The 13,509-nt window shown below is 48.1% G+C and overlaps 1 protein-coding gene across 1 annotated transcript in view; it reads right to left on the reverse strand.

Moving 5' to 3' along the window:
- Positions 1-13,509, reverse strand: part of RPH3AL (rabphilin 3A like (without C2 domains)) — a 138,658-nt gene that overhangs the window by 48,117 nt on the left and 77,032 nt on the right. The window contains 1 exon segment of the mRNA XM_081580122.1: positions 6,912-6,998. Within this exon segment, the coding sequence (XP_081436248.1) occupies positions 6,912-6,998 (87 nt within the window).

The following is a 13,509-nucleotide window of genomic DNA, read 5'->3' on the forward strand; positions in this document are numbered from 1 at the left end:
CCCAGGGGGACCTTCCTAGATCCCACATGCTGCAACTAAAGACCCTGCATGCAGCAGTGAACATCCAGCAGGGCCAAATAAGTAAAAAAAATAAATTTTAAAAAAGTGCTCCCCAAAAGAAAGCAGAAGATTTTCGGAACAAAGCAGTAAGCAAAAACATAATTGAAAAGCTTTCCTGAATCAAAGACCCAAATACGTTTGTCCTAGACAAAAATCAATGAAAATGACCTAGGCCTAGTCAGATAAAATTATTAATTTCCAAATATAGACATAAATAATATACCAGGTTATTGAAAAGGGAATAAAAGCATAAGCCTGGCTTCAGACTTCTCCCTCATGTCTCCGTTTTTGACTTTAAAACTACTTTATGCTGAGCATCAGATCTTGTATGCCTGCCTTCTCCTGTTCTAGCTTTGACTTCAGGGCATGTATCTGCCTGCACCTGGAAACTGTCTTCCCTGCATCCTGTCACGTACACTGCATCCTGGAAACTGTCTTCTGGGTCACAAGGTTCCTCTTGGGGTTCCTCAGGGGTGCCTGATGTGCTAGCTAACCAGTCCACTGGGGACGTCCCTGGTGGTCCAGTGGCTAAGACTGGACTGCTCCCAATACAGAAGCCTGGGGTTGGTCCCTGGTCAGGGAACTTCCCTGGTGGCTCAGACGGTAAAGAATCCGCCTGCAATGCGAGAGACCTGGGTTCGATCCCTGGGTGGGGAAGATCCCCTGGAGAAGGGTAAGGCTACCCACTTTAGGATTTTTGCCTGGAGAATTCCATGGACAGAGGAGCCTAGTGGGCTGCAGTCCATGGGGTTGCAAAGAGTTGGACACGACTGAGTGACTAACACTTTCACTCACAAGGAACTAAACCCCACATTTCGCAACTAAAGATCCCTAATGCTACAATGAAGACCGAAGACTCCAAGTGCCCCAACTAAGACCTGGCACGGCCAAATATGAAAACAAACAACACAGTCTATTCAGGGCTGACTCAATCCCTTTTCTGTGTCTTTAAATCTTGAACATATATCAGAGTTTATTCATTTACCAACAAGGAAACCAGGAAAGTGACCAAGGAACATGCCCGATTCACAGAGGGAATGGAAATGATGTGGGACAGGCAGCTGCCAGGCTGAATGCTTATATAAGCGGCTGATTTAATTAGGTAAAGACTGTAGCTTCATGTGGTCACAAAAACATCTTTATGGCAGTTAGTAGAGTGGAAATCAGGGGCCAGGGACTCCTAGCTGTTGGGAGTGCCAACCAGGGATCAAAAGTAAAAAAAACAATTAATAAGAAGCAAATGATAAGGAAACATCTGTGGCTGTTAATGGGAATGACAAGGTTTACTGGTCTAAAAAATTACCAAAGTATCATTTGATTGAGTTTTCAAGTTCATTAATAACATTTTTCATTTTTAGAAATGAAAATGGTTCATTTGGGTTTTTTTTCCCCCAAATTTGCTTGCTCATTTTTCAAATGTCCTATTGGTTCAATTTGATTTCTATGGCTTCTCTTATCTCTTTTACTCAACTTAAAAACTTATTTGGACTTCCCTGGTGGTCCAGTGGTTAGGACTCTGCATTTCAACTGCAGGGGCACAGGCTTGATCCCTGGTCAGGGGACTAAGATCCCATAAGCTGCATGGTGCAGTCAAAAAAATAAAAAGTAAATCAAAAATTCAAACATTTCTTTCACAGTCTCACTATTATTTCTAGTTCCTTGTACCAGTTCTCCTACTTGTTACATTTGCCTCCTCTCCCTCATGGTGGCTCTTTGCTCGTGTGATTGGTTAGACAACAGACAGCAAACTCACAGAATTTTGAGTGGGAAAGATGATCATTAATTGCATTATCAGTCAAGTCATTGTCTTTTTCCGTATAAAAGCAACAGCTATCATCAGACTAGCAAAAGACTCAGAAAATACACTGTCCACATATCATTACTTAAGATTGCATATACCAGCAAACTATAAATCAAGAGCAATATCTCAAGGTTTATAAGAAAAGAGGGAGGACTTCCTGGGTGGTCCAGTGGTTAAGAATCTGCCTGCCAATGCAGGGGACATGAGTTTGATCCCTGGTCCGGGAAGATCCCACATACCTTGGAGCAACTAAGGCTGTGCACCACAACTACTGAAGCCCATGTGCCTAGAGCCCGTGCTCCACAATAAGAGAAGCCACAGCAATGAGAAGTCCGCATGGAGCAACTAGAGAGTAGACCCCGCTCGCCCCAACTAGAGAAACCCCATGCACAGCGACAAAGACCCAGCACAGCCAAAAATAAATTTAAAAGAGGGACTATAAGTACCGATGTTTATTTTTCCCTTCTAAGTATCCATTCTGAGGACAGAATTTCAAATTCAGGCAAAGAGCTAAGTACACAGATATATAAAGCAATTAGCAATGAGAAGGAAAAAAGGAAATAAGATGGCCTAAATTAGCAGAATATCCATATGACAGAATGTTTACAAAGAATTATTGATTACACTGAGAAGTGCTTACATTAAAACGTTAATTTTAAAACAGAGGTTCAACAATATAAAGAAAAAAACGACACAGAAAAAAGAAAGCAATTATGCCAAAACATTAACAGTGATTGCCTCTGGATGGTAAGATTATGAATTTTTGGGGTGTGTGTATTTCTTTATGCTTTCTACACATTGTGAGTGTTAATGATGTGTCAATGATCCATATTAATCTTATAATCAGAAAAGAGTAAAATGTATATATTTTTAAAAGTGAAAACTTCTAAGGTTCTTCTAAGTCAAGAACTGAAATATCTGGGGTAATGTTAAATAAGAAAGGTGAAATATCATGATACTAACTCTGACATTACATCTATAATTTATTCTCAACACAGAAGCCAGAGTATCCTTTAAAACTTGGGAGAGTACTCAGGTCATGCCTTTCCTCTACTCCAGACCTCCAAGGGCTCCCCATTTCACTCAGAGTAAAAGCCAAAGTCTTTCCAAGGGTCTACAAGGACCAAAATGATCTGGGCCCCTGGCCACATCTCTGACCTCCTCTCCCGACTCTGACTCTGCACCAGTCACACTGTTCTCCTAGCTGCTCCTCAAACCTACCAAGGACACACCTGCCTCAGGGCCTTTGTGCTTGCAATACTCTCTACTTGGAATGTTTTCTGTCCACACAGCCACATAGTGCGTTTCAGACCTCAGCTCAAAAGTCCATTTTATCAGTAAGCCCTTCCTCAACTCCTGCATGTAACAGCAGCTACCCCCATTGCCCCCTTCCCCTGAGTATATTTTTATCACCTGTGCCATGGCAGAATTTACTGTATTGCATGTGTGGTCTTCATCTCCCATGAGAAGAGCTCTTTTGCCTGGCACATAGAAGATGCTCAGTAAATATGCATTGAGTACCCAAATGAATAAATGCATGAGATTGTAAACTCCTCCAGAGCAGAGGGGCCGAAGCTGACACCACCACATCACTGAGGTACACACAACAGGCAGCAGTGCCAACTGGACAGCCCCAGGGACATGTAACCAGCATTCAACTCACTCCAGAAAAAATACTTACAATTGCAGACAAAGATGACGGAAGGGAAGAGTCAAATGGAAAAGAAGATAAGAGTGTTGGGGCCGAGTGGTAAGAGAGCTTCCAGCAAAAAATGCAAGTTCTTCCATTAGGATGTGTTTTTTTTTTTCCTTTAGGACAGAACTCCACATTTTTATCACAGATTCAGAACCAGCTCTGTGTGGCACTGAAAATGACATTTCAAATGCTCTTTCTATTTAGCTATCTCTTTGTTGTGATTAGATATTTTTCTGTGGAAAAAAAGCATTAGGGAACCAATTACTCTGTCACTCTCCCACCCCAAAAGGAGGCAGGAAAATGCAGCATCTGGGTATGGTACTCACAGGCACCCAGACTCAGACACATGGACTTTCAGGGCCCATCCACACCTCCTAAACATCTAGTCTGCCTGGTCCCACAGACGGGGAATACAGCATCCTTGATCTTGCTCCATTTTATCGACCTCTAGAAATTCAAGGGCAAACTGATAGCATAGTGCATAGCCTCATATTCTTTGCCGTAGGAAAGATAAGAAAATTTATCCTAAGCTATTTTGGACTTTTCTGGGATTGGAGTGCTCTGGAGATTAGGACAGGCTGGTGGTGGACACTGTCCGTGGTAGCTCAGGACTATTAATGAGTTGAGGGGCACTTGTGATGGGGCTGGACGGGGGCAGCTGCTCCCCCCACCAAGCCCTCCACTAAATTATTACATTTGCTGAATTCATCTTTTCTTTCATTCCTCCTCCCTTTCCTTGACAATTCTTTCATCTCTGTCCTCCCATACCTCAGTCGTGTCTTTGTATCCTGCTCAGGTGTCTCCCACAAGATACTGTTTTAGGAAATTTTCCCATTTTGTGAATGCCTGCATCTTTTAAAAAATTTTTTTATTGGCGTATAGTTGCTTTACAATGTTGTGTTAGTTTCTACTGTACAGCAAAATGAGTCAGCTATATATATATATATATATATACACATACACATATATCCTCTCTTTAGGGGGGATGCCTGCATCTTAAAAGGGACCCCTTGAAGACCAGAAAGACCTCAAATTCAAAGGGAGATTTTCCAGCTGGGTGAGAGAGGAGGGCCTCTAATATTGACAGAGTACCTATTCTAGGCTGGACATTCTAGATACTTGGTGTACTGTTAACGATGTTTCCAAATTCTCACAGTATCTCCAATGGAATAGGTATTATCGTCTCCATTTCAGCAGGAGAAATCAAGGACTTCCAGGCAATCAAGTGTAGAATGTTAGTTCACACCTAGAGGCCCTGTCTGCTATCTTCCCTGTTTCAAAGATGCAGCCAGTGATATATGAAGATTCCAACAAAGAAGCTCAACTGTGCTCAAAAACCAGATCTACATCTCGATGGATCAGAAACTCCTAATATTTACGATTTTGAGGGGCTAAAGGCACAGCCTGCTAGGCTCAGGGTCCGGAGGCAGGTGAAAGCAGCTAGAAGACTGGTCTTTGAAGGGTATGGGGACTGAAAGTGTCCCGTGGGAGGTGGGGGACCAGAGTCAGAGTTCCTGAGAATGGAGGCTGGTCATTCTCCACTTGGGAAAGGAGGCTGAAAGAAGCAGAGGTACCACTCCACCCCTCTCCTAAGAGTAAAGCTGATCTCCGGATGTGAACACTGATACAGGCTGGAAGAAGTACACACGTAGCCAAGGCCTGGCCGGACTGCTTACGGCTTTGATGTTGCACTTCAGGGATGATCCCATTATTCTTGCGGACACACAGCTCATCACTAACCCAAGAGAGCCGGCCCTGCACTGAGGGACCTAGGACCTAGGTGGAGGCAACTCGAAATCACTTGGCAAGGAGAGCTGGGTGGAGGTGATGAGCAGAGGGAGAAAGACAGAGAAACTGACTCCCACTCAAGATGAGGGGACAAACCTCAATTCTAAAATACTCTATTGTGAGAGAGACAGCCAGCAAAGATTTAGTGAGCTGGAAGGCAGTTCTGAAGAATTTACCAGCAAGTATCTCAGAAGAGATAAAGAGTGGACTTCCCTAGTGGTTCAGTGGCTAAGAGTCTGCACTTGACTGCAGGAGACATGAGTTCAATCCCTGGTCAGAGAACTAAGATCCGGCACGCTGCAAGCTGTGACCAAAAATTAAAAACAGAAAGATAAAGAAATAAATGAGAAAGCACAGTTGGGACTACGGAGGATGCACGGAAGGGCTAAGAAAAATATCTTGCAGGGTTTCTAGGAGACTCAGATGGCAGGGCAGCAAGATTCAAGGATGTCATGGCTGAGGACTTTCTGTAACTAAAGACATTTTACGGATCCTCGGATGAAAGGCGCGTGTTAATCACTGAGCAGATAAGTAGAAAAGTAAATCCACATTTGGATAGCCTGGAGCATCCTCCCTCCACCTGACTCCTCCTGTTCCTGAAATTTCCGACCAGTGACCTTTCCCAGGAGCAGCCCGACAATGTACTCTACTGTTCTGGCCCCGTTTCCGATCCTGGTACAGTGAGGAAAGTCCCGGGTGTGGGGGTTAAGAAACGTAGGTTCTAGCCTCCCCATCTGTTTTCACCTCAGAGTCCTCACTGAGCCTTGATTTCTTCCCTTAAAATGGGATCAGAACTAGAATGATGGAAACTTAGAACCAAAAGGGACTCTGGGGACAGCGTCATCACAAGACTATGGTGTTAGACCCACTAACTAGCTCGGTGACCACAAGATACTTAACCTCTGCATCCGCATTTCCCCATCGACAAAAGGGGATGACAATAGCGCTCATCTATGGGGTTGTATGGGGGCTTCCCGGGTAGCGCTGGGAACCTGCCTGCAAATGCAAGAGACTTGGGTTTGATCCCTGGGTTGGGAAGATCCCTTGGAGGAGGGCGTGGCAACCCACTCCAGTATTCTTGCCTGGAGAATCTCATGGACGAGGATCCTGGCGGGCTACAGCCCATAGTATCGCAAAGAGTCAGACACGACTGAAGCAACTGAGCACACACCTGGGGTTGTACAGGGAAATGAATTCCTACATGTAAAGAACTTCGCGTGGTGCCAGGCCCACAGTAAACCTTGAACCCGGAGCAGCCATTTCTGTTACGATAAATACAGCCCCCCACAAAATGCCACCTGTACCTATACTCAATGCGAGGGGCTCCCTGAGGAAACGGAGGACCCCAGGCAGAGCTCGGGCCCGCTGCCGCCTCTACGCTGGGCAACGCCAAGCCAGCAGACTGCCCGTCCCCACCCTCACCCCTGGCTGCCCTGGGTAGGCTGCCCTCCTTGACCTCCTGCGAAGCTCCTCTAAGCAACCAACCATGAACCTCCCCAATGCCAGTGTGCCCCGCCCCTGGCCTGGCCGGTCCCTCCCCCCACCCCACTGCCCTGAGTACCCTACCTCTCTCCGCTCACTGCAGATCTTACACAACCACAGGGGCCGTTTCTGGCCAGGGGAGGCCTCGATCCCGCATTTGGTGCAGACTTTCTACAAGAGAGAGGACACAGGAACGTAAATACTCAGTCTCTTCCTCCCCGGCTGAGGGGATGGGAAAACTGTAACCAAGGAGCCCTTGGCATCTTCCGAGGGGATGGGTTTTGCTTCAGGCCCCAAGGGGAGATGACCCGAAGGACACAGATCATCTGAACCCAGCAGCTGGCTGTGGGGCACGAAGGATGTATACCTATCCTTGGATGACCGTGATAGAAATTCACCCCCAACAAGTACATCCTGTTGGGATCACATCAAAGAAATAAGCTTGCTGAGAGTCACAGCTGCATCACGTTCAACAGCAAGGAACTGGAAACAACCCAAACGCCCAGTACCAGAGGCGGAGCAAACACAACCGAGTAGGATACGGCCTTCACACAGCAGATTGCGTCGGCCCCCTGGAAACGCGGGCAGGAAATGATGTTATTCAACAAAAAGAACATATACGTGGATATAACCACATAAAAAAGTCACTTGTGTGCCTGACAAGGTGAGGCAATGATGTAGGGAGAAATACCAGTGCCCGCTTAGGTACTTCCTTGATGCCAAGGCCCTTCATTTAACCATCCCAGCCACCCCAGTATACAAAAGAATTGGGCCCATCTTGCAGGCAGTAGTTTGAGAAAGTCCTCACGTTCACACAGCAAGTAACAGACTCAGGTCTGCCTCTCGAGCTGTTATATAACAGCCTCCGGACACATAAGTAGCCAGAACCTAGTTTCTGCTGCGTTTTTTCTTCTACAGAATTGCTTAAGCTCATCACTTCTAAATACGTATTTTGCTTCCTCCAAATGCACAGCCACAAGCAGCAGTGGGAAAAGCCAGATGAAATGCACCAGGAGGCAGAGGGGGACGTGGTGGGGGCTGAGACCTCGTCCCGGCTAACCTGGCAGAGTCTGATTAGGGGACAGTGTGTCCTCCTTACAGAACAGTCACACCAGCTAATCAATCAATCTTTCCGCCGCCTGGAAGCTGCCCAGTCCCTGCAGGGTGGGGAGCTCTCTCCCTCCCCCTCCCCCTAAGGGAAGGCTGGATCCCTGGCTTGGCCTTTTCTGCAGGCTGCCAACTGAGCAAGGAGCACACCTCTCTGCCGAGAGGGAAATGTCACCAGCTTGGCTTCCCCGAGCATCTTGTCACCGCCTGATGGGGGTGCTGAGCCTCAGGAGGCAGGGAGCCAGTTTGCGGCAGGAGGGGAGCTATGATACATTGTTGCGGGGGTCTGCACTGGCCTCCATTCAATGCTCAGGTACAAGAGATGTCACTTTTCTTTGATTTCTCCAAATACACTGTAACCTGCTCCAAGCTCAGGTCCCTCCAGGTTGGCAGGACAGTCCACCCCAGGTGAATTGGGCCTGGCTCTTGTGAAGATCTCAGGCTTGGGGTCTTGGCAGTGCAATGTGTCTGGGAAGGGTTTCCTGGGTGCTGTGGGGCCCAGCTACTCCTGTTCCAGGCCTGGGCTGGGATCTGTGCCCGGCTGGGGCTCGGCCTGTCTGGGGGCCCGCAGATTGTCTGCCTGGAGCTCCAAGTCATCAGCCCTGACCTGGTTTGGAGATCTCCCTCCCTGCCTAGAGCCACCGCATGTTGCCCTTCCCAAAGTTTGCCCCAACCCTTATACCTTGAGGACAGGGCCCCCCATAAGCCCATAAGTTGGGCCTCAGGAAACACACATGGGCCCCTCCTCCCTGGGGTAAAGAGAGGAACAAGGTGCTGAAGCCATTTGGCTGTTTTTCTTGCTTATTCTCATGACCCTGTGTAGATGAGGGAGTGTGGCCACCACATCAACTCAGTGCAAAGGGAATACTGCACAGTCATGTCAAGGACAGCTGGGCCTGGGGGAGGCCACTAGCTTCCCTGCCGAGTGGGCTTCCACTGAGCGGAATTGCCGTGGGCGAGTGAGTGCCAGCTTCTAGGGGTTGACTCTGTCATGCTTCCTGCAGGCTGAAACTGCGTCTGAGCACTGGACAAACCAAGTCTAACTTCTGGACCTGACTCAGATGCTCCATGTGTTCCTTTTGCAAAGGTGCATCCCGGCCTAGAACATGCTCAGGGAAAGAGGGGTGGCTCAGGGTGTGGCCACAGGATACAGGCTCTGGGGCAGAAGAGCAACAGAGTCTGCCATTTAGAGGCAACCTTAGACTTGTCACTAACCTTCTCTGGGCTTTGTTTCCTTGTCCTGAAAACGGTGGTAACAAACAGGTGCATGCCACCACTGGGAGGATCAGGGGAGCTGATTTACAAAAATGCTCATCAGCACAGTATATGGTAAGAAGCCAGGCAGTAACCAGAGTCCTGCATGGCCGTCTCAGTAAAGGATACCACACCCATCAATCATATAGGCCAAAACCCAGAATCATCCCTGATCCTCACTCTTCCTTATACCCACCTAAATAATCCATCTCCGAGAACTCTAAATCTCACTCAAAACTGTCTGCCCCCCTCCACCACCCTTCCCATCCACACCTACCTCTCTGGGGCCTCAGCTCGTACTCTTCTCCCCCTGCTCTACCGCCTGGCCCTCCACTCTCAAGCCCCAGCCATGCTGACCTGACTTCAGGCCCTGATCCTCTATCTGCTTTTCCTGCACTGGACTGTGGCCCGTGCTGCTTACTCCATCTGAGATGTACTTGGTCACACTTTCTCCTTATCAGCCTACACATCCTTCAGACCTCAGCAAAAGCACAGCTCCTTCCAGGAAGCCTTCTCCAACTTCTTACCCAGTTGGAGCTTTCCTACCAGGCTCTTGCCTCTTCTCCTCCACTGAGATCTTATTCTCATCCTTGTGGCTATGTAACTACAGTCACTCCCCCTAGCAGGCTGTGAGCTCCTGGAGGACAGAGGCCATGCCTGTTTCTGTTCACCCTCCTGGTTCCAATATCCGGCATCATGAATTGTTGTAGAATAAATGAATGAGCAAAAAAGAGCTACTGAAAAAAAAATATCTAATGAATGTCTTTATTTGGTTGTGCTGGGTTTTAGTTTTGGCATGTGGGATTTTGTTCTCTGACTAGGAATTGAACCCAGGCCCCTGCACAGGGAGTACAGAGTCTTAGCCACTGGACCACCAGGGAAGTCCCCCAAGAAGAGCTACTTTTAATATTACACCTGAGAAGGCAAGACGGGGTCCCTCCTGGAATGTGCTGACCAGCTTGGGGGAAGAGACACACAGAGACAGGAAATACTCACTTGGCAGCTGGGGGCAAGGAATGCCTGGTCCATATCGAGTGATGCTGACTGGTGGAGCGATGGGAGACCAGACCAGGAAGAGCCTTGTTCAGGGTGGAGTGTTGGGGTGGAGGGGTTGGTACGGCTGCCGGTGGGCGTCACTCTCAAAGTGTAGAGCATGAAGCCAGCCTGGCCCGCCCACAGAGGAAATGACACCGTTGGTCCTTTACTAAGAGTGGGGGGGGGTGTGCCCTGCCCTCCACATGACCACTCCTGATTGCCCCCGCCTCCCCCGGGGATATCCTGCAGGCCACCTGTGAATGCAGACTGCGTCCAAGGTCTGTGGGGCACCCTCCTCAGCATCCTCATAATCCAGGCTACTTTGGTTACCCCAAGACTCCCTGGAACCCTGCCCTCCATTCAACATCATCACCCTCATCTTCCCACACTGCCGGCTAGAGTCAAAGGTGCGACAAGGTCTGGGAGATCACAAAGCTCGGGCACCTCACTTCCAGGCCAGCCTCCACATCCTCATTGGGAGCCCCCGACTCACTCCACACAGAGACCCCATTCTTCACGGCGGGTCCCCAAGTGAGAAGCGAAAGTGAAAGTCACTCAGTTGTGTCCGACTCTTTGCGACCCCATGGACTATACAGTCTGTGGAATTCTCCAGGCCAGAATACTGGAGTGGGTAGTCTTTCCCTTCTCCAGGGGATCTTCCCAACCCAAGAATTGAATCGGGGATCTCCTGCATTGCAGGTGGATTCTTTACCAACTGAGCTATCAGGGAAGCCCAAGGCAGGGTCCCCAAGCTACCACCAACTAGAAGGGAATAAGTGCCTAATTTTGCACAGCAGGAATAGAGATGCGGACATAGAGAACAGACTTGTGGACCCAGCGGGGGAAGGAGAGGGTGGGATGAATTGAAAGAGTAGCGTCAAAACATATATATTGGTATATTGTTGTTTAGTCCCTAAGTTGTGTCCAACTCTTTTGTGACAGCCAGGCTCCTCTGTCCATATATAAAATAGACAGCTAATGGGAAGTTGCTGTATAACACAGGAAGCTTTACCCAGTACTGTGTGACAATCTAGAGGGGTTGGATGGGGTGAGAGAGTGGTTAAAGAGGGAGGAGACATATGTAAAAAAAAAAAATTAAAATTAATTGAAAAAAAAGAGAAGGGAGCGGGCACTGTGCCTGCGTGTAGGAGGGAATGAAAAGGCTTGCACCCTTCCAAGAGCACTTGGTACCCAGCAGTGAGCCTCCTGACAGGCCCTGAAGGCTTCACCACGACATCAACATCCATCACAGAGAAAGTGGTGTTCCTGACGCTCAGCCAACCAGAGAAAGATGAAATTGAGCTCAAATGTTCCACACAAGGAGGCTGGAAAAATGCACACTGTGCAGAAATGAATAATGAAGGTGGTTAATTTGAAACTATTTGGTGCTTCAATTCAACAAGCATTGACTCAACAACTGGATGGAAGGCAATGTTCTAGGAATGAGGAGGATGAACAAGGCATGGCCCTTTGTCCCCACTGAGGGTCCCACTGAGTGGAGGACTTAATGAATGTGCCAAACTCATCTGGAGAAGGACTTGCCCAAGAGTTTCAGCCAACTGAAGTGTGTCACCGAGACGGTCTCTCCCTAGGAATCAGGCAGCAATGATGCTCCCAGAGTGGTCGCTCCCCCACCCCCCCCCCCCAGGAAAGCAGGGGAAAGAAATGGCTACATCCAGACAACCATCACAACACAGGCAGGAACAATGCCAAGAAGTCAGCCCATGCGTGTGCACTTCACATCACACATAGCGTGTCCCTAGTGCTAGAATTTGAATTTTCAACAGCAAGAAAAGTCCGATTGCGTTTTGGAGAAAGGTACTCTGCAATAAAAATGAAGATATAAATGAAAGAAGTGAAAATGGTCATGATGGAGCCGTGTATTTACTGACACACAACAACGTTCACAATAAATGAAGTTTTGAAAGCAAGTTATAAACAGAAAGTGTGTTTCTATAGTGTGTTTCTATACCATATAAATGTATATGTGTTTGTAGCTATCAAGAAGTCAATATGTGCACAGAAAAATACCTAGAAGGAATAGGCCAAAATGTACATTGAATTGTGCTACATCAAAATCTATTTTAAATAGGTAAGCAGAATTCCTATTTAAAGGAAGCTTATACTAAATGTTTCCAGAAGTCACTTGCCCCAACTTCAGTTTTTGACCGGATCTGGATTTTTGTGGGTCAGGATGGATTAAAGAAGCTGAAATCACATGCACAACTGCCTCCAATACCCAGACCTTGCAGCTGGTGCCAAAGGGTCGGGTCAGTGACCCCTCTGATCACAGCCTCAGCCCTGCTCAATCCCGTGACATCGGCCAGGCTTCAAGGTACATCACCAGCCCTGGAGGACTGGGAGTGCAGGGGCTATACATGGCCTCCTTGCCGTAGAGAGACTCGGTATCTGAAACCCGGGGCCTCTTGCCAAATGACTTTAACTAGATACTGATGTATTGGGTTGGCCAAAAAGTTTGTTTGGGTTTTTCTGTAAGATGTTATAGACAAATCTGAATGAACCTTTTGGCCAACCCAATACATCTTATAAATACTTATATATTTTATTGAGCCCGGTTGCTACACCAAGCATCAAGGTAGGTGTTTTATGTAGAATCTCATTTCATTTTCACAACCACCCTAGGAAGTGGGTATCGTTGTCCCTGTTTTATAAACTTGGGATCTGAGCCTTGAGGCTAAGTAACTTGACCATAGGGAACTGGGATGCGAACCCCAACTGTTTGAGTCCCAGGTCTCTGCCCAGACAAGACTTATCCAAGCCTTCCTTCCCTGCTGGCAGCTCAAATGGAGGCAAGGCTGGTTCCCCGGGCCCTGGCCCCTTCTCCAGAACTCCAGATTCAGTCAAGTCTCAAGTGGGAGAGGGCATAGCACCAGGCCCCTCCTCTGGTCACTGGGACACAGCCTGGGAGCCTGTGGGGCAGAGAGCAGGCTGACCCAAACCCTGACAGCTGCAAATACTGAGTCACCAGGGCCCTAAGATGCACAGTCTTAAGAATGCCAGCCACCTGCTGCTTGGCCTGAGACAGAAGCCAGGAGGCGACCAGAGAAGAGTTTCAGAAGGAAGACAAGTCTTTCTGTGCCTTCCACCCCAGTCCTGTGCCAGGGATAACCAGCCATCCTGCATCCTGGCTGTGGGTGGCAGGTGCACTAACCCACGCAGAGCCGGGCCTCCTCTCTGCACTGCCTCTTTTAAGTGGGCCCTCCCCTGCTCACCACCAGATGAGCCATTGATGCTACTTGGGGACCACCTGCTAACCCCAACCCTA

This window comes from Giraffa tippelskirchi, chromosome 3, assembly GCF_054371585.1.
Source record: "Giraffa tippelskirchi isolate mGirTip1 chromosome 3, T2T-mGirTip1v1.2.pri, whole genome shotgun sequence".
NCBI lineage: Eukaryota > Metazoa > Chordata > Mammalia > Artiodactyla > Giraffidae > Giraffa > Giraffa tippelskirchi.